This window comes from Plasmodium relictum (assembly GCF_900005765.1).
Source record: "Plasmodium relictum strain SGS1 genome assembly, chromosome: 13".
Classification (NCBI taxonomy): domain Eukaryota; phylum Apicomplexa; class Aconoidasida; order Haemosporida; family Plasmodiidae; genus Plasmodium; species Plasmodium relictum.
This window is the reverse complement of record NC_041691.1, coordinates 1,264,883-1,292,467: the sequence shown is the minus strand read 5'-3', so window position 1 is coordinate 1,292,467 and position 27,585 is coordinate 1,264,883. Positions and strand designations below refer to the sequence as shown.

Below are 27,585 nucleotides of genomic sequence, written 5' to 3'. Positions count from 1 at the left end.
AAAAAATAGGAAAATATTTATATATATATTTTATATGAGAAGGTGTATAGTTAAATTATATTTATTTTTTTCTCCTTTTTTTTTTTAAGACAGTTGAATCTGTCTGTTCGGCATCATTGCTTTTTTCTTTATTTGATTCTAAGGGTTCATTGTTATTTTGCTTATCATTTTCATTTAAATTAGAAATATAATTACTTTGATTTCTTTGATTAATTTGCTCATTTTGATTAGTTTCATTATTATTTTTGTCCTCACTTATATTATTATTTTCAGTATTTAAAGTATAATTTGAAGTATCACCAATTAATTTAGGAGCATATCCCTCACTTTTAATCCAACTTAATGGGGTTTTTTCATTAGGTTTTCCATATTTATCTAAAAGTCCTGCTAGTATTAATTTTTTTTTCTCCATAGATCTATTTCCAAATCCCCATTTTACATCATATGTATCTCTATCCATAATCACCCTTTTAGTTAAAGCAACAATACCATGATCGACAGTTGCAATAACAGTAGACGTCATTTGAGCAATGGCTAATGCTACTGCTTCTCCTTTTGTAGTCATTAAAACAATCTCTGAATTTATATCGATATTACTATCAAATCTTAAAACACCAGGAATAGTTAATTTAGCACCATAGCAAATTGCATTTACAGCACTATCTTTTATAACTATACGTGGAAAGTTTACTAATAATTTTTCTAAAGGGGCAATAATTTTTCTTAAATAAGTTTCATCACCTGTTGTATCATATATGTACTGTGCATCTAAAATATCATGTAATGTGCACATATTGTCGTATTCAGTCATATTACCTGACTTTACTCTTCTTAATTCTTGCATATGAGCTCCTACTCCTAATAACAAACCTATATGCTCACATAATGTTCTTATATAAGTTCCGGCTTGACATTTTACCCAAAATACACATAAATTATTTATATCATCATAATCTAGTAACTTTGTTTCATAAATAGTTCTAACTCTTAATTGCCTTTTAACTGCACATATTAATGGTGGCCTTTGAAATATAGCACCTTGAAAATTATTCAATACTAATTTTACATCTTCTATACTTTTGGGTTTTGAATGAAATTTACATACACAAACATATTCTTTTCCTGATTCTTGTTGAGATTTTACTAATCTAGTTGCTCTATTTAAGCATACTAATAAAACTCCTGTAACTTTAGGATCTAGGGTACCACTATGTCCTGTTTTTTCGCATCTTAAAATTTTTCTTATCCATGAAACAACTTCGTGAGAAGAAGGGTTACTTGGTTTATCTAAATTGATAATACCATATTTCAAATATTCTTCTAAACTTCTTGAATATGGAGAATTCCCCATTGGTAATGGGGTGAAGTGAGAAGTACGAATATTCAATTTATCATAATTTTTTAGTAGTAATGGCCAATTAGAAGTGTCTATAACAGCTTCTTTTTTTTCTGGTTCTATTTTATAATGAGATTTTTTTTCTTCCATTTTGTTCTATATTTAATATCTTCTACAAAATTTATACATACATATATACAAAAATAAACTATATAAATATGTGCATATGTATTTATTATATATATATATATTTAACTATATTATTATTACATAAATGTTTAATGCCATTTATAATTTACAAATAAACATATATATAATTTACTTCCACTGAAAATTTATATATATATAAGCTACCACATTTATTTTAATTATCATTAAAAAATTGTATATGTATATATATATTTTTTTTTTCTTCGAAATATATTATTTTTTTTTATTAATAAAATCATCTGTTTTTATAATTTATATTTCTCTTTTTAATAATTACATAATTATGTTATTATTTCTCATATTTTTACATCTCTTAACGTAAGGATTTATTTTTAAATTTATTTTCTCATACTTTTGTTATTATTACTTATAATATGTTATTTATATATTTTCTTAGTAATTTCTTCTGTTTTATTAATATATATATATTTTTTTTTTTTTTTTGTTGTTAAAGTATATGAAAATATCAAAAAAAAAATGGAATAATTTTATTGAAAATTTGAAAAAAAAAAAAGAAATTTAATTTTTTTAAATAACTTACATTCAGGAAAAATCTATTTTAAATTAATTTTATTTTTTTTTTTAAATTTTATTAAAAAAAAATTAATGTACATCCTTTTTTTTTATTCTATAAGTATGTAAAGTATTTTCAAACAAATTAATGCTTTTTATGCATACCATTAATAAAATTTTAACATTATGTAATTAAAACAGGATCACTTTTCTTTTTTAGAAAAAAATTATTTTTTTGTTTTATTTAAATTTGTTATATGATACTTTTTACTATCTCATGTACATCTTTTTGCGCTGTTAGAAAAAGGCCTAAATACATTAAACAAAAATATAATAATGAAATAGAATTTTATCTAAATAAAGTTCATTTAAAAAGCTAGATAAAAACATAATTTTGTAGTAATGTTCTTATTTATTTAACTAGTTTAATAAATATATACATATTACAAATACAGTGGAGTTTCTAATTTATAACATTTTTAAAACAATGTATCGTTTTATCATCAAAATTTTTTTATTAACAAAAAAAAAAAGTAAATAAATAAAAATAATAAAAATCAAAAGAATGATAAAAAAATAATATAAATTAAAAAATATATATATATAAATTATAAAATAATGGAGAAAAATATACTTTTTGATTTATTAATTTATAAACACATTATAGATAATTTTTTTCTATAAGACTAAAAATACAAATATGAAAAATTTATAAATTTAACAACAAAGATAATTAATTTTTATAAAAAATTTGTAAAATAAATTTTTTATAAACAATAAATTAGAGCAAATCATTTTTCTATATGTATATTTTTTTTTTTTAAATATTTCAAAGATAATTTAAATGAAAAAAAAAGAAAATTTTTTCTATTTTTCTCATTAAAAATTAATAAATTTTAGAAATAATTTTTTTTTTTTTACATAAAAAATTGTATCTTTCCTTTTATTAAAGATATGTTTTAAAAAAATTATAAAATATGACAAAAATAAATAGTATTTTTTAGTGAAAGTTTTGCATCATTTTCTAGAGTGTCGTAAACATTTTTTTATAAAACATATAATTATTTAATTAAAATAATTTTAATTATTTGTTATTTGTTTTATAAGTATCCATCATTTTATTTATTCAATTGTATTTTTACTTCTCTGGACATCACAAAAACGAATTCTCAAATTTATATTCTTCTATTCACACTTTTTATATGCTTATCTAAAAGTATTCTCTTTATTTCATAATATATTTCATTGTTAATCTTTTTTTTTTATTCTTTAAATTAATTTCCCCATAATTATATCTTTTTATATTTTTCCAAATTCTAAAAAATTAATATGAATAAAGGTAAGTGTAAAATTTGGATATAAAATAAATAAATAATTATATATATATATATAATAAAATAAAAATAATCATTTATAATGATATACGGTAGTATATAAAAGTAAAATTCGTTAAATATATATATATATTAATAAAAGACACTCTTTGAGAGGAAATTATTAAGTATATATTTATCTCAACTTATTTTTTTTATGAATTCATATATATACATTCATTATGTAAAATTTTATTTGTTATAATTTATATTATCAGATAAAGAGAAAAACAATACAAATATAAATTCTTTATGGTTCATAGAATTTTATTATGCAATTCATTCCTATGATAAAAGAAGATTAAACATCTAATATATATTACACATTTTTTTTTCATAAATTTTGTAATTTTACTTTTGTAAGGATATATATATATTTTACAAATGTTTCAAACTTCTATGAATATTAAGAGAATTTAGCAATTGTTTTTTTGCTGTGCATGATTTATATTTTTGCTATGAGCCATTTGATAAGGTGTGTTTTGTGAAATATAAGATGGCATGTTGTTAGGTAGAATATGTGGTGGAACACTGTTGCTCAAATCTGTTGGTTGAGATGTTTTTAATAAAATATTATTCTCATTTACATTTTTATCCATATTTCTCAATTCCATTATATTAATTTTATTTGAAGGTACTACTTGTTGAAATGAATCATATGAAAAAAACTTGTCCTGATTTGTAAATTTATTTATATTATTTGGTATATTTTTATTTAACATATATATTGTATTTTCATTTAAATTATTATTTAAATTTTCTTTTGCTATAATTTCATCACTGTTATTACTAATTTGCTGCAAATTATGCAAATTAGGAGTTTGTGAATTTATAGGCACCGTGATTTGCCTATGTTTTTGTTTTTTCTCATTATCCTTATTTATTAGAATATTTTGTTTTAAAGCATATATTTGCTGTAGTTTTTGTTGAGGTAAAGGCATTTGTTGTTGTAATTGTTCCATTTGTTTCTTTAATTCTTGTTGCTGAAATTGATATTTCTGCATTTGCATTTGCTGCAATTGTTGGGGTTGTAATTGTGACTGTAATTGCATTGGTAGTTGTTGTGATTGTAATTGCGGCTGTAATTGTGAATGTAATTGATTTGGTTGCATTTTTTGTGATTGTAATTGGTGTATTTTTTGTAACTGTTGCTGTTGCTGTTGCTGTTGCTGTTGTTGCTGTAATTTTTGTAATAATTTTTGTTGTCGTATTTGATCATTTTTGATTTGACTTTCTTGTGTGCATTGACTATGCACTTGCTGAAATGAAGATTGAGAATTTTGTTGACTTTCTTTATCATTATATGCTTTTTGAAATAATTCTTGCTGCATTTTTTGTTGTTGTAATTTTTGCTGTAACAATTCTTGTTGTATTAATTTTTGTTGAATCATTTCTTGAGAAGAAAATACATTTTTTTTTGGTAATTTTTGTAACATACTTTGGGTCATATTATTATTTAAACTTATGTTTATCATATTTGAATTATTTATATTCAGGTCATTAAAAGTTGATTTCATATTTTGTTGTTTTAAATTTGATGAATGAAACGGAGATATGCATGCCTTCTCATTAATACTTTGTGCTGCAATATTGGGTTGATTAAAAATTTGTGTATTTATATTTGGTTTATTCATATCAGGTTGATTCATATTAGATTGATTCATATTAGATTGATTCATTATAGGTTGATTCATAGTAGGAAGATTCATATTAGGTTGATTCATATTGGACTGATTCATAGTAGGAAGATTCATAGTAGGAAGATTCATATTAGGTTGATTCATATTGGATTGATTTATATTAGGTTGATTCATAATAGGAAGATTCATATTAGGTTGATTCATATTAGGTTGATTCATATTGGGTTGATTCATATTAGGTTGATTCATGTTAGGTTGGTTCATTGTTGAGAGATTCATATTAGGTTGATTCAAATTAGAATGATTCATTGTTGGAAGATTCATATTAGGTTGATTCAAATTAGATTGATTCAAATTAGATTGATTCATTGTTGAAAGATTCACATTAGGTTGATTCATTGTTGGAAGACTCATATTAGATTGATTCAAATTAGATTGATTCATAGTAGGAAGATTCATATTAGGTTGATTTAAATTAGATTGATTCATACTAGTTTGATTTATATTAGGTTGATTCAAATTAGGTGGATTCATTATGGATTTATTTAAATTTTGTTGATTTATATTAGGTTGATTTATACCTTGTTGACTTACGTTTGTCTGATTTATATTTTGCTGACTTATATTTTGTTGATTCATGTTTTGTTGAGAGTATCCCTTTGAATTCATATTTAACTGATTCAAAACTTGAAGAATAAAATTCATTTGATTCACATATTGATTTAAATTTAATTGTTTTCTATTTTGAAAATTTAAATTAAGGTATTTCATTGTTTGATTATTTATATTATGTAAATTCATGTTTTGTTGACTTAAACCTTGTAGATTATTATTTTGGCAATTAAAATTTCTCTGATTTATATTTCTTTCATTAGTATTATAAATAGAATTACTTTTTTGATCATTCATATGAATATATGCCTGTTGAAATGTGTTAGATTCTATTGGTGATAACTTTGATTTATCATTATTAACAAAATTATTACTATTTGTATAATTTTTCTGTATTTTATTATTATCAGGAAGATTATTCTGTATATCATTTTGTTGTTTCTCTTGAAATACATTTTGAAAGTGTTGAGAATTATCTGTTATATTTTTTGAATTGGTAGACATATTTTTATTTTCTTCATTACTCTCATTTTTTACATTATTTTGATTTATATAATTCATATTTTTATTCATTGATTCATTGGAATATGGTATATGTTCTAAATTATCTACAATTGTATTATTCATATTTACATAGTTTCCCACTTGGCAAGTAGGATAACTTATAACATTTTTTACATTATTTGATGATGTATTTATGTTTTGTATTATATTTGAAGGAGTATAATTAACATTAAAGTTATTGTAATTTGATAATAAATTTGATCTGCTTTCATTATTGATTATATTTAAATTTTTTATATTGTTGTTAGGATAATTGGTTGAAACATAATTAAAATTTTGCATATTTTTATTAGTCGTATCTATAAAGTTTATTGAATCATTTAAATCTTGATTCAATAATTTTTCTTGAAAAACCCTCGATTTTTTTTGGTTATCTTGAATTAATTGTGAATTAGAAGTGTATGATGCTGGATAATTACTTGGTGATACTGATTTTACTGAAAAAACGTCATCATTTAATTTATTCATAGAAGAGGCTCTTACTTGATTTTCCAAATACATGGAATACATTTTTTTTTCTGAACTTAAACTATTACTTAAAGAATGCTGTAAACGTTTTGTTGAAGCATTAGATGAAATTTCCAACTGCCTAGAACTAGAATTATTTATTATGTTACTTGTGATTTGCTTTGGAGGTAATTCAATTGATTCGTATAATGGTGTTTTATTATATGATAAGTTACTATTATTATGATTCATAGAAATGTGTTTACTATGTTGTGACGATACATGAACAGGCGACATAAATTTGTCATCTTTATTTTGAAAAGAAAAAATACATAACTTATTATTAAAATTATTGTTAGTATTATTTAAATTAAATTTATTTGTTGTTTGTAACTCTTTAATATTATAAAATGAATCAGATACATTAAAATTTTTTCCTCCTGTATTTGGAGTTTGTTGATATAAAATTGCCGATGCATTCGATTTGATACTTTCTGTGTTAGATATACTTTTTTGCATTTTACTTGGTGATTGGTTAGGCATATAATAATCTTGAATACTTTTCATTGGAGTTTGTTGATTAATTATAGACTTATTTATATTTTCGTTTTCCGAGTTTTTGTTAGGTATATTATTTGCATTACCTAAGGTTTTATGTTTTTTATTCGGGAAATTTGACTTATCATCTATTAATTGGTTATTTGGAAAATTAAACTGAATTTTATCTTTTATATTATGTTTATTTATTATTCCTTCATCTATTAAGGGATTAATTTTCTCTATATTAGCATCTCTTTGAAAATAAGGTCCTTTTTCTACAGCAGGAATATTGTTTATTTGATTGATATTTAATATTTGTGTTTTCTCATCTTTTTTGTGTGATATATTACAAGTATTTAAATTACGTGTATGATTTGATACATTATTATTTTTTAATTCATCTGATGATAAATTTGATGCACTTAAGGATGTTTTAGATTTCGTTATTTTACTTGCATGATCAACATATTTTATTGGTTGTGATTTTTGTCTGCTACTAGGTAATTGGACCGTTTTCGATGAATATTTAATTTGCTTATCAGATAAGGAAGAATCATTTAAACATTCATTATGTGATTTAATTAATAATGTTGTTTGTCTTTTCGCTTTCGCTGTTTCTTTATTTGCCTTTGTATTTTGATCTTTATTTTTTGATAAATTGTTACTATTATTATTAATACTTTTATTGTTATCAATATTATTTAAGTTATTAAACTTTTCAATATTAGAATTTTCCTCTTTTATTTGATTGTATAAAGATATATCATTTAAAGTAAATGATATATTGCTAGAATCATTTAAATTTTCTGGAATTTTATTAGATGGACTATTTTCTTCTGTTATATTTTCTTTATCTTTTTTTAACTGTTTTTCAATAGAAATAGGATATTTTGTTTTATTATTATTTTCGCATTCTTCTTTATTTGTATTTTTAGATAAATCAGTAATGCAGGAATTAAATAAGAATGAATTATCATTTTTTTTTATATTCAAATTTTCACTGTTTTCATTATTACTTGCATTTGACGAATTAATCACATTATTATCACTAATTTTTGTATAATTTATTTCCTTACGCTTATCAAAATAAAAATTATTTTGTTCATTATTAGAATCTCCTTTTTCATCATTTTCTTCATTTAATTTATTAAGAGACACATTTATATTTTTCTTGTTACTATCTGTTAAATTATTATTATTACTTAAATTCACTTTATATATTTCTTCATTTTCTTCTGAAAAAATTTTGTTATAGCAATTTTCTGCTTTAAGTTCATTATAATTTGCATTAAAGTTTTCATTGATATATTTTCTGTATGCCTTTAAGCGTGTTTCTGAGAGAAGATTTTTGATTGTTTTATTATTTTTATATGATGATAAAGAACCATTAATGGGGAAATTTCTTAGCTTATCTAAAATGTAATCAGCTAGTAATATTTGAGAAATCAAGTTCTTACGATGGAATCGTTTCTTAATTTTCTTAATATTTAATTTTTTTTTGTCATCAACAAAAGGAACATAGTTAAGTATCTGTTGTGCAAATTCATTGACTTTCTTATAAGATTCATTTGGTGAATAAATATATAATTCATTAACTTTAAAAGATTCACTATTTGGCATATTATTTAATTTTTCTAAAGCTTCGTTTTTTTTCCTTTTATCATATTGTATTATCTTTGTTATGCATTTTAAAAATTCTTCATCTATTTTGTCTAAAAATAAATCATTTTTACTTTCGTTATTTTTAATATTATTGGAGTTATTTATAAATTTATAACCCAATTCACTATTTAATGAATCTAGAGCATTATATTCATATCCTATTATTGGTTTAATACTTTTAAAAAATTTTCTTATAATCTTATTAAGATATTTATTTTCTACATGATAACCTTTACCTATTAAGGATAAAAATTCTTTAACATTTTTTTTATTATTACATACGGAATTCAACCATTTTTTAATGTTATTATAATTTTTTAAAATATAACTTAATTCATAATTTTTTTTAATTTTTTTATTTATAAGTTTATCTTTTAGTATTAATGAATATCCTATATTTGAACTATTAGAAATATGCTCATCCATGATGTTAGTTTCTTCTATTAGCCTATCTTCTATTATATTATTTATTTTTTCTTTTTCTGTTATTTCTTTTTTTACTTCATCGAGACTTTTCTGATTTGAGCAAATAATATTTTCATTATCTTTAATTTCCTTTTTATATTTCTTTTTTTCTTCATTTTCAATTTCTTTCTTTTCATTCTCCTTTTTCTCATGACTTAATGAATTTTCATCTTTTTTATCCTTTTCTAAATAATATATATCTTCCTCTTCTAATTTTTTTTCTTTGTATAAATAACTATTTTTATCTTTTTTGTCGCAATCATTTTCTTTTCCCTCTTTTTTTTCTACTTCCTTATCCTTGTTCTCATCTTCATCTTTATATTTAGCTTCATTTTCTTCATCTTTATCTTCACCTTCATTTCCTTTATCTTTATCTTCACTTTCCTCCTCTTCTTCCTCATCTCCATCCCCTTCTTCATCTTCTTCCTTCTCTTCATCTTCTTCCTCCTCTTCATCTTCGTCTTCCTCTTCTTCTTTGTCTTTTTTCTCTTCATCTTTTTCACTATCATTTTCCCCCTTTACGTTCATCCCTTTTTCCTTTGATAGTTTTTCTTTTTCATTTTTAATTATTTTATTTTTAGAGCTATATGATCGCGTAAGGAAATCATCCATTTTTAATGTTGAATTCTCTGTATCACTAAAACTAAAAAAACTATCTTTTCCACAATCAGTATCCTCCTCAGATGTCTCTTTAGAATCACAAGAAAAATTATTAAATATGCTATTAAAAAAATTATTTTTGCTTTTTAAATTAGAAGTATGAATTTTCTTTCTATATTTAAAGGAATCATTTACATCATTCATTTCATTAATCATATGAGACTTGTTTTGAATTTGATTCTTTGTATTATTCGTAAATGATTTAAATTTCAACATTCTTGAATCTTTTGATAATTTTTTTAATAAACCATTTCTTTTTTTTTTATCTATATAAAAATATTTTATATCCCTATCTTTTGAATAGTTTTTATGATGTGATTGATTTTCCATTATTCCTAAACTTTCATCGTATTTTTCATTTGTTATGTTATTTTTTATTTTCTCATAATTATTGTATTCACTGTTAATACTATTTTTTTTTTCTTTGAATCTGTATTTGTGAATTTTTCCATTAAAATATTTTTTTAAAGTATTTATTAATGTATTGGCATTACTTGAAAATATAGGTAGAAATTTTAATTTTTTTGAATTTTTTTTGAATGTTTTTATACCATTTGAATAATTTTCAAAATGCAAATTATAAGATACTACGTCGGTGTATAAATCATCTTTTATTAATGAAAAAAATTTATTCTTACATTCTTCTGCGCTTCTATTTTTTTCGTAAATATGATTTATTTTATTATATGATGCTAATGCCACTGATATTATATTCCAGTTTATATAATCAATGTAATTAATTTTATTATTGTGATCTTTTTTCATATCATTTTTTTCATTAATTATGTCAAAACATTCATCTTTATAATTTTCATTATTATATTCATTCTGATACTTATCATTAACAGATGCATTTTCATAATTTATTTCATTAATTTTAACTTCATTGAAATTCTCTAATTTATCTGATTGTATTTCTTTTCTTAATTCATTTAAGTCATTTGCAAGATTTGTATCCAACTTATTTTCATATGACTCTAAAGATGTATTATTCAATGAGCATTCATTTAATAATTCTTTTGGGTCTTTTTTCTCGAAATTCTGAGCAGAGTCATTTTCTTTTCTTTTTATTTCATCAATGTTTATATAATTCATGTATGTTTTTGTTAAAATTAGAAGAAAATTCATTTCGTCATTTGTCCATTCTTCTTTTTTTTCTTTCCACTTTTTAAAATTTTCATCATTCTTTTCATTAAAAATTAATTCTTTTGATAAATCAAACTCTTTTTTTAAATTTGATTTTTGAAAATAATTGTATATTTTATCTTGTCTCTTAGACGAAAAGCAGTGATTCTCTGAGTCATTGCAATTTTCTTCATTCAATGCTTTATTTTCATTTATATTAATTAAAACATTTTCATTTAATGATAATCTTTCATTTTTATCTAAAATTTCAACTTCTTTGTAGTTTTCATTTTTATTTAATTTACGTTTTGGAACTTTTTTTTTTGATGATAAAATATCAGAAAAATCTTTTTTTCGCTTTTTCTTTTCTCTTTTTAATTGTTTTTTTAATATATAGGAAGAGTTCTTTAAATAAAATAAATATAAAAAAAATGTATATTCATCATATTCTGATAGATTCATTAAGGGTAAATGGATGCCGTTGTAAAAATCATCTATATATCTATATTCAAAAGGATATATTTTACCCCCGTGTAATTCCATATTGTTAATATAAACATTTATATTTTTTTGTTTTACTTCATTAAAATATTCATTCATATTTTTTTCTATTATTGAATTATACATTTCTTTATTTATATTGTCCACTGAGTAAGGTATTACAATTAACTCTTTGACATCAATGCTTAATGGGGAACTTGTATATATACTACTATGCTTATTATCTTCATAATGATCTCTATGATTTTTATTAATAAAACAAAAATCGCGATTATTATTATCATGAAATAATTTTTTATATTCTTTTTTTTTCAATTTATATTCTTTGTAGTCATCATATTCTTCTACCTCATTTTTTTTTTCTGTGTTTATTATTTCCAATTTTTCTTTTTCTTCCAATTCTAGTATCTTTTTTGTTCCTTCTTCTTCATCGTCACTGTCGTCATCATTAATTTTTTTTTTTTTTTTTTTAATGTTCTTAAAATCAAAAATTTCTTCTTTCAATTCATTTTCTTCTAACATTAATCTTGAATCATTTGTATAGGAATCTAAATTTTCATGTTCATAAATATTAAAACTTTTTTTTCTTTTGCATTTTCTAAAATCTTCAAATTCTTTTTTAATTCTTTTATTTATTTCTATCTGAGTTTTCTCAACGTTTATTTGATTATCATAATTTTCATTATAATAGTAATTTTCTTTATTTGCAACATGCTCACTAATATCATCGTTTAAAATTGATACCTTTTTTTCATTTAAAGCATTTTCATTTTTATAAAAAACGTTTTCATTAACTTCAATAAGAGAAATACTTATAAATAGTAGACAATAAATATATAAGTGGTTGCTTAAATCTAGATAATTATTATTATTTGAATGAAAATCATTATTTTCTTTATAATGTAATAAATCTAAATAAGTAAATTCATCGTATTTCTTATTTTCTGTTGCATGCTCTTTTTTATTATATTCATATTTATTTAATAAATCTTTATTTATATTTTTTCCCAAATTCATTAAAGAATGCTCATGATTTTCGTACATAGTTAATATTCTTTCGTCAAATTCCATTTCATTATTCTTTAATATATTTTCATTTAAATATATATTATTTTTATTATAGTATGGGTTGTTCTCATTCGTATTCAAATATTTCTCATTTAATCTATCATTAACACTGAAAAAATTATTAATACTGTATCTATGATATAAACTTATTATACAATCAGTATCATTATTATCATTCTTTTTTTTATTCAAAGAATTTAATGAAAGCATGTTTCCAGGTGTATCTGCCTTATTTAAAATTGGATCGTTAGGAACTTTAAAATTATTATGATTACTTTTGTTATTTATATTTATTAATTGTTCATCAGTTATATTATAGTCCTCAGTATAAACAAAATTATTTTTATCAATATGTAGGTTATTTTCTTCTATTTGTAAATTTTTTCTAAATGAATCAAAGAAATCTTTTTTTAAAACATTTTTATTTTTTATTTTATGATCTAATTCTACAGGAACTAAATCTGGTCTTACTTCATTTAATATAAAAAACCAAAACATTTTAATATCATTCGATATTTGAGATGAAATAAAATACTTATCATTTTTTTTCTTTTCTTCAAAATGATTATTCATTAAGTAACAAAATTTTTTGGAAACATTTTTTTTCCATCTTTTTTCTTCGTAATAATCTATACTCATCCACATCATTTCTTTTAACATAAAGTTGCGATGTGTTTGAAAATTACTGATTGGTTCTGCTTGCCTATACATTCTACCATTTTTTATTATTTTATATGCATTTTCAGCAATAAGAATATTCATTGCATATTTATCATTTTTTTCATTTGAGCAATTTTTTTTTCCTTTTTTGTTTACCTTTTTTTTTTTATTTATTTCATTTTTTTCTATGTTTAATAATGACTCATCATTTTTATTTGAAAGTTTTTCACTCTTTCGTGAAATAATTTGTTTTATACATCCATTTATACTTTCAGTTTTCACTTTATTTTTATTTTTATTGTTTTCATTCTTTTTATCATTTGGTTCATCATTGTTATTATTATAATCTTTACCGTTATGAATTTTTTTATTTATATCACTATCAACATCATCATTATTGTCATTATTATTATTATTATTATTACCATTATTATCATTATTATTATTATTATTACCATTATTATCATTATTATTATTATTATTATCGTTAGTACAACTCTGCATAAAAGGATTATCTATGAATTTTTCATTATTGTAACTGCACATCAGTTCCTTATATTTTACATAATGTTTTATGTTTAAAAGCTTATAATTAATAAGTAAATTTTTACAATACATTATTAAAATTTTATATGAAATAATATATTTTTTTTTTATCAAATCTTTAAAACATTTATATTTAAAGAATGTTTCAGCTATATAATAAAATTTTACTTTCTTTATATGCCTTTCAATAAATTGATTTTTTGTAAGACTTTTTTTTCTTTTATGGGATTTATTTTTTAACTCTTTAATCTTTTTTTTATTCGTTAAATTTTTTTTAATTTTTTTATATGATATTTCACTTTCATTATTTATATGATTAACTTTCAAACTTCCTTTTCGATTTTTATCTATACTAACCAATTTTTCTGATGAAAATTTTCCTTTGTGTTTTGCATTAAATGGAAAATTTTTCTTTAAATCATTAAGATATTTAAAAAATTTCATAATTTTGTTACATAAAATTATTAGATAACAGTTAAAAAAAAATAATTCAAAAATATAAAAATATCTTCTCCTTTTTTTCGAAATTAAATAAGAACATTTATTTCCCTTCATTAAATTTTTACTATTCAAAATAATATATAAAAATACATAGTTAAATTTTAATTCTAAAAATAAAAAAAGTGAATTTCCATATATAGCAATCAAATATATTAAATAATATTTTAATATTTTTACAAATAAAAAGTTTCTCATGCTATGTGTTTTCTTCCCTGAATCAAAATAAGGTAGCTTGATGTGCTCCTGTTTTCTCTTATTATATTCTGATACAGCATTCATTAAAAATTTCTCGTAATATGTAAAGTTCATTTTAGTTAAAAAACGATTTTTTTTAAAAATACTAAAGAAAATATTTTGTTCAACTCGATTAAAAATTTTATAATTCTTAATAACAATTAAATAAATAATTTTAATATATATTTTTTTTTTTAAAAGGATGTTGAATAAATTTTTAATTATTTTCTGTATTCTATAAGTAAAAGGATGATTTTTTATTCTCTCTTCTATTAAAATAATTTTAAATAAGTATTTATAATATTTAAAACTGAAATTAAGTTCTTCATAATATACTTGATAAAAATATTCACTTTCCCTTAAATTCAAATCAATTATATGATTATTTCTTTTATTAAAATAACTCGTATTATTGTTAGTTATATTATAACGAATAAAATACACATTTTTATAATATCTTTTTTTTCTTTTTTTAAATATACTTTTTGAAGTTTTTTTATAATTTAATTTAAATAATTTTACATAAATATATATCAAATGAACTTCCTTATTTTTAATTTTATATTTAAATTTTATGATTTTTCTGCTATTATTATAGTTATTATTACTATAGTTACTTTTACTTTTGTTGCTACTGTTACACATATCATTATATTTATTAAAAATATGATTTAAATTATTTATAAATGTTTTATTCGAATTTGTAATTCCATTATTTATTCTTAAGAAAATGCAAGATTTCTTCATAAAAGATTTGTCAATATAAAATTTGACTAAAATGAAATAATCATTATAATTTAAAATAGGTAATTGTATGTATAGTTTCTTTTCAACTTCATAGTAATTATAACCACCTGGTACAACTTTATTTAATAAGAAAAATTTAATTTTTTTTCTTTTTCCTTGATAATTTTTTAATTGTTTATTTATTTCTGCTATGCATATATATTTTTTTTTTTTTTCAAATACTTTATTTAAAATACAATACTTATAGCTCTTGGTAATATGATTTAAACAGTTACAAAGTAACAAAAAATACAATTTTATAATATTAATAATATATATACAAATAGAAGTATACATTTTAATAAAAAATAACACTATACTACATGTCATTTGAATATATATTGAACTAATTAAAAAACTGTCATTTTTACATTTTCTGTAATTTAATAAATTAATAAAAAAGTTGATAACATTTAAGTTTATTTTAGTTTTTGGTTTTTTATCAATAATATTTTTTTTATTTATATGTTTTAAATTAATCATATCATCTTCATTAAAAGCATAAGTATTATATCTTAAAACTTCATTTTCACTGTCATTCAAATAATACCCATAAAAATCAACAAACTTTTTATTTAAATTCATCTTTAGTCTTTTAATGATATACATTTTTTAGGTAATTTTTCTGTTCTATTTTTTCTAATAATTGAATCCTATGATTTGTTTTTAATCTTGTGTATTTCTTTATTTTATTTAATTAAACATTTCTTTTTTGTTTTTTTGTTTTTTTTTGTTTTTTTTTTTTTTTTGTTTTTTATATATTTTTTTAAAAATTTTTTTTTTTATTATATAGTTTCCTTCTATGCATATTCCTTAATATTTATTTTAAGTTCTTTTTTTAATTTTTTCTTTTTTTTTCATATCACAATTATCATTTTTTTAAACTTGAATAAATTTATATTTTTTTGAAGAATATACATAATTTTTTTGTAGTAAAAAGTTTAAAAAAAAAATACTCGTGCATCAAACAGTTCTTTATATTTTAGATAAAGGATAACTTTTTTCTTTAGTATTTTTAAAGTAACAAAAATAAAACATGAAAGATTCAAAAAAAAAAAAAAAAAAAAACGGATTTATTATTTATATTTTATATTATTTAAAATTTACATTACCTTTTTTATTAATAGTTATATATTTATACTAAGAATTGATTATTAAAATTTTAAAAATATAAAAAAGGAATTATTTGTGAAATTTAAAATATATTTTGTTTTATATAAAATTTATGTCTATAAAAAAAAGTAAAATAATTTAAAATTCTATAACCTTTTTATTTTTTATTATTTGAAAATAAAATTTTATTTATATATATTCCGTATTTAACAAAAATTTTCAATTTTTTTTCGTATGTAATTTAACTAAAATTTATTAGTACATTTATGAGTACTATGTAAATATTATAAGATTTTAATTATATATATATATATATAATTAAAAAAAAAAAAAAGGAAAAAAGGAGAAAAATAGAAGAAAAAAAAGGAGAAAATAATAAAAAAAATATTTTATTCAAAAGCTTTATATGTTCTAAATTTTTTATTTAATATTTAATTCATAAAAAACACCAATTTAAATGTAATAAATACTTAAACATACATTATTGAGTTATTATTTTATCATTTCAATTGCATGTTGTTGGTAAACTATTCTATTTTGTTTTTTTATAATTGATCTTATAAATCCAAAGATAACTATAACTGCAATAATTTAGTTACATTTTTCAGAAATTAGAAAAATAAATTAAAATTTTTTATCTTAAAATACTATACAATTTATTTATAGACACACACAAAAAATATATTTATATATTTACGTTTCTCACCATATGTTTTTTTTAATTTATTTTGAATTATTTTTATATGATGTAACAGGATCTAGATTTTTTCCATTTCAAAAATGATATTATAAATATTTTTAATGAATTATTTTATCTTGAAAGTTTATTTTCAATTTATAAAATATGTATATATATGTATATGCAATTATGTATATTTTATATTGAATGAACTTATTCTCAATATTTTTCCAATATATTGAATTTTCCATAGCACATGTAATTTTTTTTTTATTTCTACTTTGTACTATACTATTTAGTTTATCAATTTTATTTTAGGTAAAAAATAAAAAAAAAAAGATATAAAATTATGTTACATAATAATCTTATTTTTAATATAAATGTGCAAAGTGCATTTATACATAATAGTTTTTTATCAAAGATTATTTTATTTTAATGTATGAAATAAATTTTAATTAATTAAAGATAATACTCTTAAATTTAAAAATTAAAGAAAAAGAGCTTTAAAAATAAGTATAAATAAAATGAAATTTGATTATCTCCTCTATTTACTAACTTTTTTTCTAGAAATATGTGAAATTTTAATTTTTTCTATGAATTTTTACTTGAAAATATATAACACTTTAATAATTAAATAATAGTCCTAACTTATATTTAAATTTTATATTTTTTAATTTATTTTATTATTTAATCTTTTTTTTAATTTATTGATGATTTTAAAAGGTAGCAATGAAAATTGAAAAAGTTGCAATAATAGCGATTCTTGAATTTAAATTGGTTATATGTTACATATAATTTAATAAATTTTTCTTTTTTTTTAATATATATATACATACTCCAAGACAGTTTTAGCTAACTGTAATATTTCTTACTAGAAGAAAACAAAAAAAAAAAAGCTAAAACTAATTAATTAATCTTCTATTGTTTATGCAAATTGGTTTAAATTTTTTTGAATATAAGAAAATTTATAATTAAAATATATAAAGTTTATAAAAAAATTAACTATTAACATATTTTATTTAATATAAAATATATTAACCAAACAAAAATTCGTAAGTGCATAAACGAATTAAATCTAGGTTATATAAAATTATCCTACAAAAACTTAAAATATAATAACTCATTGATATACATATTGTTAAATAATTCTATTTATTAAAAGTTTAAAAATTTTCAAAGAAATATAGTATTTGATAAAATTATGAAAGAACATTAATAATTTTGTAATAGTAAATACAACCTTATCAAGTTTAGTGTTTCACACATTTTTTGTGAAGTAATAAATAAAAATAACATAATAAAAAATAAACAGCAAAAATGGGAAAATGAAATTTCTTCAGGTGGTTAACTTTTTTGTTTTAGTAATTGTTAGGTTACAAAAAAATATATTTTTATATGAAAAAAATAAATTAAAAAATTATATTTTCTAATCTTACTTTATTTTTTATTTCTAGAAGTTTTAATACATTATTACACATTTAAATTTAAATATTTTCGTAATTATTAATAATGAATTTTAGGTTAATTTAAAGTTCTTTATTTTACAATTTTATATTAAGAAATAAAAATATATAAAAATATAAGAATATGCACACTTTATTATATTACTGAAAAAAATTCAAAGATGTTTTTATATTCTTAAATTATGTGGAAATAATGCTTATGAAATAAAAGAAAAAAAAGTAGATCTTTAGATAAGCAAATTAAAAGTTATATATATATATATATATATATATATATATATACATGGCAAAAAGAAAAATGTGCAATAATGCCTTATAATAATTTTATGAAATATTTACATTTAAATAAAAATTTAATAACTCATACATATAATTCATTATCCTTTACAGAAAAATTCCTTTTTCATTTTTTTTTTTTAATGTAAAATAATGTAAATTAACAAAAATATATTTATAAAAAAAAATTTTAGATTAACAAATTTAGTTGCAATTTTACATTGAAATAATTGTTTTATAAATTTAATCTGAATATTTCTTAATTTTATAGATTTTAATTTAATATAAAAAGATTATATAATAAAAAAAAAAAAAAAATCAAATAAAATAATATTAAAGTATTTCAAAAAAGTTTAAAAACCGTATCTTGAAACTTCTTGTATTTAGTAAAAACATTAATAATCTAATACAAAAATCAGTAAGCAATATATTCTTAATTCAACATAAAATTTTTGTTTTCTATAAAGTAGATTTAAAAAAATATATTTCTTTCATTTAATATATTTCTTTTCTTTTTATTCACATATAACAAAAAAAAAATAATTTTTGTATCTTTATATTAAATAATTTTTAATTTTTAATTTTTATTTTTTATTTTTTATTTTTTATTTTTTATTTTTTATTTTTTTTTTTTATTTTCATATTTGCGTTTGTTATATTTTTTTTTTAATATTTATTTAAATTTGTTAATTTTAAATTATTTAAATATATATTCCTAATGAACAACTTTTTGTTTTCATTATTATAAAGGTTATTCTATTATAAAAAAAAAATTATTTACCATTTATCAATATCTTTTTTTAATTTTTAAAATGAGTGTCGAAGATATAACTACGGAACAACTGGAAAATGCTACTAAGTAATTTATAAAATAAAAAAATTCTTTTTTTTTTATTCTATCTGAAAACTTAAGTACATAGATCCTGCTTTTACTAAATTATATTTTAGTTAAAAAATTTTTAGTATCCATTTCATGGTTTTTTTTATATTTTTGTCAACTTTCTGAATATTAAATTTTGTTATATTTATTTAGATCATTTGTTTCAATAGAATCAGCTACTCAAATAAGTAGAAGATACGTTAGAAAAAAATTAGAAGAGATTTTTAATTTGGAAGAAAATGCCTTATATGAGAGAAAAAAGGAAATTAATGATATCGTTGAAAAAGTACTAACAAATCTTCTTGAAGAAGAAAATAAGAAAAAAAATGGAGGATTGCAAATGAAAAATGAAGAGATAAATAATATAAAAACCAATGATGACGGAAGACAAAAATTGGATGATAAATCAAATAATATAAATAATAATGAGGTATAAATATATATAATTTTGTTTATTTTTTTTAATATATGTGAAGAATTTATAACTAGAGTTTATCATTTTTAATGTTTTTTATATAATTGTACTATTTGTTCATATTTACAATATCTATAAAATAGATATTTATAAAAAATTTGTGTAAATATGTAGGATGAAATAAGAGAAGAAACTAAAAATGAAGATAATAATTATGATAAGTCATTGTGTAAAATTTCGGATGATAATGATAAAAATTCATCAAAAAAAAGAAAAAAAAGTGGTAATGATATGGTTTCAGCTAGAAAAAAACAAGGTATTTTAATGCTAATACTTGAAAATTTAATTAATATACATATATTTTGTAATGTTGAAAATATAATATATATTATTATATTTTCTCTACTTTTTATATATATTGCTGAAATGTTAACAATTACTAACAAATATTTTTTTAAATTTAATTCTTTCCTTTATTATAATTAGCTAATGTAATGACCAAAGAATATTTTTTAAACAATGCAAAAGCATTATTTTGCAATATATCGGAAAATATCAAATTAAAATTAGAACCAAGAATTTTCAGTACTGGAAGTTGTGGATGGTAAAAAATATTTTCTTTATTTTTTTTTTATAATGCACTTTTAAAAATATAAATTTTCATTTAGGCATATGATGGATAAGATTTATCTCTTAGTGGGAGATCATAGTGTTCTTTGTCAATTTTGTATTAATTGTTCAGGTATATTTATGTATATAAAATATGCACAATAGTACTTTAAAAAGTAAAATGATAGTGTGAATATAATAAAATATGAAATAATATAATTAAGAAAATATATTAAGAATAGTTCAATTTTTTTTTTTTTTGTACACAGTTATTGGGAGCAAACAATGGAATTGAATTTTAAAAGACAAAATTTTTTTAACAAATTAAATATCAATATGAAAAAATAAGGAAGTGTAAGTTAAAAATCTATAAAAAAAAAAAAATAATTATAAATTAAAAAAATATTATCCTTTATGTCAAGATAATTTATATAAATATTTAGTCATTAATTATAAGATGTTAATTTATATATATATAATATATATATATATGTATTATTTTCTTTTTTCTGTTTTTAAGCTAATTTGAATTAAATTTTTTTTCAATATTTTTTCAATATTTTTTTAATATAATCATCAATACATTTTCCTTTTTTCTAAATTTTTTTTTTCATGTAATACCGCAAAAATTTAACTACATTTTTTTTTTTTAAAGTTAATAAAAACTAAAAAAAAAGCAAATAATGAATAATGAGAATTTTCATTTTACAATTTTTTTTTATTCTTAATTCCTTTTTTAAAAGAAACTATAAATTCATTTTTCTTAAATGCAAAAAAAATGATATTGCTATAATACATTTATAATACTTAGCATTTCTTTTTGAAATATAAAAAAAGCATAAAAAATAAAAAATCAAACAAAATAATTTTATGATAAAATATGTTTACATATGTTATTTATTTTTCGGCATTTATCTATATATATATGTTAAATATCCTTTTTTTTAATGCCATTTGTAGCTTTGGAGAAAAAAAAAATGTATATATACATGTATGAATAAAATTCATGAGATATTTTTATATAAAAATAATATTCGATAAAAAAAATTAGTTTTTTTGAATCGTTAATATTATATATTTTTTTTTTAAGACATGTATTTTTTATATTTTCAATTTCCGATATGTATAAAGATAATACATTTTTATATTTAAATATTTTTAAATAATATACTTTTAAAAAAAATATACATTTAAAAAAATATAATTTAAAAAAAAATGACTGATATATAAAGTTTAAGATAATATACATGAAAAAAAAAAAAAAAAAAAGAGTTATTTTAAAAGAAAAATATAATTTTAAAACTAAAATTATACAATTTTTTTCTAAATGTATTCTACACATTCTTTTATTATTATTATTTTTTTTTTAATTATTTTACAAATATAATATCGTAAAGATAATACACTTTTCAACAAATGTAAAAATCTCTTTGAAAAAGAAAAAATAAGAAAATAATTAAAAAGGAAAAAAAAAAATTAATGAAATCAGAAAAATTGAAAAATTCTGTCTGATATAATTATGTTTTTGAACGAGTAAATAAATGATTATATATATGTAACTTTATTTTAGAAGTAAAAATATTTAAATATTATACTTTATTTGCAAAAATTTTATTTTAAAATAGAAACATATTAATTTTTTCTCTTTTTGAATAACAATGGAGGTAGTATTTATAATATTTAAAACAATATATAATAAATAAGTATATATTAATATTTTTTAATATATGCTTTTATATTTTTATAAATAAAAATTTCTCCTTTTCATTGTATTTTATGTTTCCTTTAATGTTAGGACAAAAAAAAAGTTGAAGATTTGGAATCTAATAAATATGATATTGATGAAGAAGATTTGCTAGATGATGAAGGAAGATTAAATGAAGAAGAAAGGCAAGCGGAACTAGAAGGAGAAAGTTTATTCGAAGAAGATGAAGGTTTTATTTTTGGTGCAGAGGATGAGAAAAAAGAAATGCAAAAATTAAGAAATTTGGGTTTAGACAATGATGAGTATGATGACGATTTTATTGATGACGAAATAGATTATGAAGATAACATGAAAGCAAGAAGAGCAGCAGAAAGACATATACAGATACAAAGAAAACAGGAGGGGAAGTATGAAAAAAATAAATTTTGGAAGACTTTAGAAGATCAATTAGAAGGGGATGATCAAGAAGAAGATATTTTTGATAAAGTAGCAGAAAAAGTTGCAAAGAGAAGAGAAAATATACACTTGTCTGCAGAAGAGACAGATATTCCTGATTTATCCAATTTAGAAAGTGCAAAAATATGTTTATCAGTTAACCCTAAAGATGTAATATTTGATGAAAGATACCAACAGGCAGCGGATACATGTTTTCGCTATTTTTTACATAAGTTCTCTTTAAAAGATTCGATGGGTCTTAATATTGATCATTCAGATATGGATGACAATGAAGATGAAAATATGAGTAGCTCTCATCAATATTATATAGATAAAATAGAAAAAATGATATTAAATGACAAACACACTTTAATAGTTTCAGCAAAACATTTAATTCAATTTCATTGTGAAAATCTAGTTCAGTGGATAGAATTTAAACCGGAACAAATATTGGAAGTATTACATGAATGTTTAATGGTAGAAGCATATAGAATATCTCCTAAATTATATAAAGGAAGAATATGTAAAGTCGTTTTAAGAGATTGGCCTTATTCAACTCAATTGAGAAATTTAAGATGCACTGAGCTAAATACCTTAATTAAAGTAACAGGAGTATGTATAAAGAGGGGTTATGTGTTACCGAAATTGAGAGTTATGTATTTAAAATGTAATTCATGTGAGACTACATTATCAGAAGTGCCTATTTACTTTGCTGATGGAAAGAAGCCAATACTACCAAGAAGATGCCCCCATTGTCAATCAGCCACTTTTTCAGTTGATAGAGTAAAAACAGCTTATACTGATTTTCAAAAAATTACTTTACAAGAATCTCCATCTTCTGTTCCAGCGGGAAGAGCTCCTAGACAAAGAGAAGTTATTGTTACAGGAGATTTAGTAGATAAGGTAAAACCAGGAGAAGAAGTAGAAGTATTAGGAATATATAAAACAAAATATGATATTGGATTAAATATAAAATATGGATTCCCTATTTTACAAACAGAAATTGAAGCTAATAATATAGAAAGAAAAGAAGATATTCAATTAAGTGAATTAACGGAAGATGATATTAAAGATATTATAAAATTATCAAAGGATCCAAATATAAGAGAAAGAATTATTACATCTATTGCACCAGCTATTTGGGGGCATAAAGATATTAAAACATCTATTGCTTATGCACTATTTGGTGGAGTACAAAAAGGAGGAGATAAAAGCCATGCGAAAAATGAATCTAATAACTTCGGTTTACAAAATAGAGATATTTTAAATAACTTTAAAGGAGGACATACTATTAGAGGAGATATAAATGTATTATTATTAGGGGATCCAGGATTAGGAAAGTCTCAAGTATTGCAGTACGTTCATAAAACTAATTTGAGAACTGTTTATACTACTGGTAAAGGTGCTTCAGCTGTTGGTTTAACTGCAGGTGTAAGAAAAGATCATACAACAAATGAATGGACACTAGAGGGAGGCGCTTTAGTTTTAGCGGATGAGGGAATTTGCATTATTGACGAATTTGATAAAATGACAGACAAAGATAGAGTTAGTATACACGAAGCAATGGAACAGCAATCCATTTCAATTTCTAAAGCAGGTATTGTTACAACTTTAAGAGCTAGATGCGCTGTTATTGCAGCTGCAAATCCTATTTATGGACGTTATGATCCTACTTTAACTTTTAAAGAAAATGTAGATTTATCAGATCCTATTTTAAGTAGATTTGATTTAATCACTGTTTTAAGGGACATACCTAATGTAGATGAGGATTTTTATTTAGCTGAATATGTTGTCACAAATCATCAATTGAGTCATCCTAAACTAGAGAATACCCAAAATTATCAAAAAAGAATTGAGAATTTAAAAAACGTAATTGTTTCTTCTTCTGCTTATGAACCTATTCCTCAAGATTTATTGCAAAAGTATATTATTTACGCAAGAACAAACTGTAAACCTAGTTTGTCAGATGTTCCATATGCAGAAATTAGTGCAAAGTTATCTAATTTTTATAGTAGAGTGAGACAAAAAGCTAGCGCATCAGGTGGTTATCCATTAACTTTAAGGCACATTGAAAGTATTATAAGAATTGCTGAAGCTAATGCTAAAATGAGATTATCTCAACAAATTGTTTCTAAAGATGTAGATTATGCTATAGCAACTTTATTAGAATCATATGTTTCTTGTCAAAGATTTGCTGTTGCTAAACAGTTAAGTAAAGAGTTTGCAAGATATAGAGCTTTGTTTAGAGGAGGGCACGAGGTTTTATGTGAATTAGTTAGAAGGACTGTACAACAAATCATTCAAAGAGAAAATTTAAAAAATGCTTCTGCTAAGGATTTTCAAAATGATATAGAATCGGGTACTGAAAATGAAACTGACTTTTTAAACCCAAATAATGTTTTTCTTCCTCTTAATATTTTTATGAAGACAGCTATGCAAAATAAATTTTCTGAATATCAAATTGTTAATTGGATGAAATCCAAAGTGTTTAATGAACATTATGCAGTGATAAAAAGAGATGGTGTCGAAGGAATAATAAGTAAGAAGTTTAAAATTTAATATGCATATATATATTATGAAATAAAATAATCTTTTATAAATTTATTAAATTAAAAAAAAATATATATATATTCACATATTAACGCATCAGAATTAGTTTCGTAAAATATTAATGGTGCATAAATATACTAATTTTTCAAATTTGTTTTGTATATGTATATAGCTTTCTTCTTTTAAAAATACGTATTTTAAAACAAAAATTTTCTTAAAAAAAATATTTTATATAATTTATTTTTAAAGTCATTATGGGAAAAATATTAAGTTATATCTTATAAAAACAAAATTTTTATAATTTTTTTTTTTTATTCTTATACTTTTTAAGTTATAATTAGAACATTTATATGTCTATAAAAAAAACATATTTTTTTTTTTTTATGTTGAGTTTTAAATTATTTAAAATAAATAATTAGAAAAAGATTTTTATAAATATATTTAATAAATTTTATATTTTAAAAATTTTTTGAGTTATATTTAATTATTATATCAGTATTACCATAGTGATTATTATTATTAAAATTGTTATTATTATACTTGAAAACGCTATTTAATAACTTTTCTTTTTTTAATAAATTTATTTTAGATTCATATTCATAATTTTCCAAGCTTTATAATTATTTCATAATAATATTAACAAAAAAAAAATATATATATATATTTTTTTTTTGTAAGAACTATTTTTTCTTTACCATTTATATGCAACAAATTTTTCTTTAAAATTTTTTAAGTGTAATGTTGCTTTCATTTTTTCTAAAAACGATACTGTGTTTGAATTATTTCTTTCGGGAGCTTCTACTGATCCAATTGTAGAATCATTAACATTATATTTATCTAAATGTTCTTTTGTAATTACATATTTGTTATCCTATTGACATATAAAATAAATGTTTTAGTATATAATAATTTTTTTCTATTTTATTTTATTTTATTTTATTTTTTTTTATCTAACTTCTATAACTATATGTGGTCCATCAGGCCTATTACATTCTCGGAAAAGAAGAAATTCTTTTGCACAAGATGAAGGATCGGGTGACCTGTTAAAATTTATATATAAAATAATTCATATATCATATAATTTATTGAAATTATTTCTTCTATTTATAAAATATTAAAAAAAGGAAATTATGTTTTTTTTTTAATTAATATTTTACATATGATAAAATACCTTGAGCAATTCATGAGATTATTAATTTCATCTATACAATAAGATTCTCCTGTTCTTTTAATGTTAAAATAAAGAGAATAATTTATTAATGCAAATATTTTGTATCATCAATACATATATATTATATACAATTCTCATTTTACAAAATATTCAATTTTTTTTTTTTTTCTATTATTAATATTTATTAACATTTAAACTTTTTTTAATTTTTTTAATTATTTAAAAATAATTATTATGTTACTTTTTAGAACATGTCCTTAATTCATCTTCTATATTTTTACACTTTTTAGGGTTTCTTTTGCTATTATTTAAACATGTATAGTATTTTAATTTTATTTCATCACATTTTTCATTCATTTTTTTAAAACGTAATTTTTTATTATTTTTCTAAATGAAACAATTAAATTGCTTTTATAAAATATAATACTATTTTTTGTTTTTTTATATTTTTCAATTTTATACATAAAAAATATTAATTTTTTTATTTATATTTTTTTTTTTTTTATTTCTGCTTTTCTTTTTTTAGTTTAATTTGAATATTTTTTTTTTAAACGGTTCATTATAGGATTTATCTTTTGCTATTATCATTTAGTATTAATAAAAAAAATTTGTGATGGTTTGTAAAAAGCAATGCAAAAGTAATATACTTTTTATATCTTTTATAGTATTTTTTATTAATCTATAAGCGTAATAATAATTTATATATTTTTTTTTTTGTTTTTCTTCCATATAGTAATTTTTTATAATTATTTTTCTTTTTTAATTTTTTTTTTTTAGTAACTATTCATTATAATTTTGTCTCAATTTTTTTTCATTTTATTTTAATTATTCTTTTTTATGTTATAT

The 27,585-nt window shown here is 19.9% G+C and overlaps 5 protein-coding genes across 5 annotated transcripts; 2 read left to right on the top strand and 3 right to left on the bottom strand.

Annotated features, from left to right (window-relative positions):
- Positions 1-61: 61 nt before the first annotated feature.
- On the bottom strand, positions 62-1,486 carry CBF5 (H/ACA ribonucleoprotein complex subunit 4, putative; the record flags this gene model as incomplete). Its single annotated transcript, XM_028678864.1, has 1 exon — positions 62-1,486. The coding sequence occupies one exon, from the start codon at positions 1,484-1,486 to the stop codon at positions 62-64; it is 1,425 nt and encodes a 474-aa protein (XP_028535968.1).
- A 2,362-nt stretch (positions 1,487-3,848) lies between these two features.
- Positions 3,849-16,028, bottom strand: PRELSG_1333500 (conserved Plasmodium protein, unknown function; the record flags this gene model as incomplete). Its single annotated transcript, XM_028678863.1, has 1 exon — positions 3,849-16,028. One exon carries the CDS (start codon positions 16,026-16,028, stop codon positions 3,849-3,851), a length of 12,180 nt encoding a protein of 4,059 aa, XP_028535967.1.
- A 3,758-nt stretch (positions 16,029-19,786) lies between these two features.
- On the top strand, positions 19,787-21,173 carry PRELSG_1333400 (conserved Plasmodium protein, unknown function; the record flags this gene model as incomplete). The annotated part of the gene is made up of 6 exons (XM_028678862.1): positions 19,787-19,833; positions 20,008-20,284; positions 20,444-20,585; positions 20,756-20,873; positions 20,938-21,011; positions 21,148-21,173. The coding sequence occupies 6 exons, from the start codon at positions 19,787-19,789 to the stop codon at positions 21,171-21,173; spliced, it is 684 nt and encodes a 227-aa protein (XP_028535966.1).
- A 1,363-nt stretch (positions 21,174-22,536) lies between these two features.
- Positions 22,537-25,577, top strand: MCM2 (DNA replication licensing factor MCM2, putative; the record flags this gene model as incomplete). Its single annotated transcript, XM_028678861.1, has 2 exons — positions 22,537-22,542; positions 22,674-25,577. The coding sequence occupies 2 exons, from the start codon at positions 22,537-22,539 to the stop codon at positions 25,575-25,577; spliced, it is 2,910 nt and encodes a 969-aa protein (XP_028535965.1).
- Positions 25,578-26,259: 682 nt separating this feature from the next.
- Positions 26,260-27,096, bottom strand: PRELSG_1333200 (conserved Plasmodium protein, unknown function; the record flags this gene model as incomplete). The annotated part of the gene is made up of 4 exons (XM_028678860.1): positions 26,260-26,439; positions 26,524-26,608; positions 26,740-26,793; positions 26,981-27,096. 4 exons carry the CDS (start codon positions 27,094-27,096, stop codon positions 26,260-26,262), a joined length of 435 nt encoding a protein of 144 aa, XP_028535964.1.
- Positions 27,097-27,585: the final 489 nt, after the last annotated feature.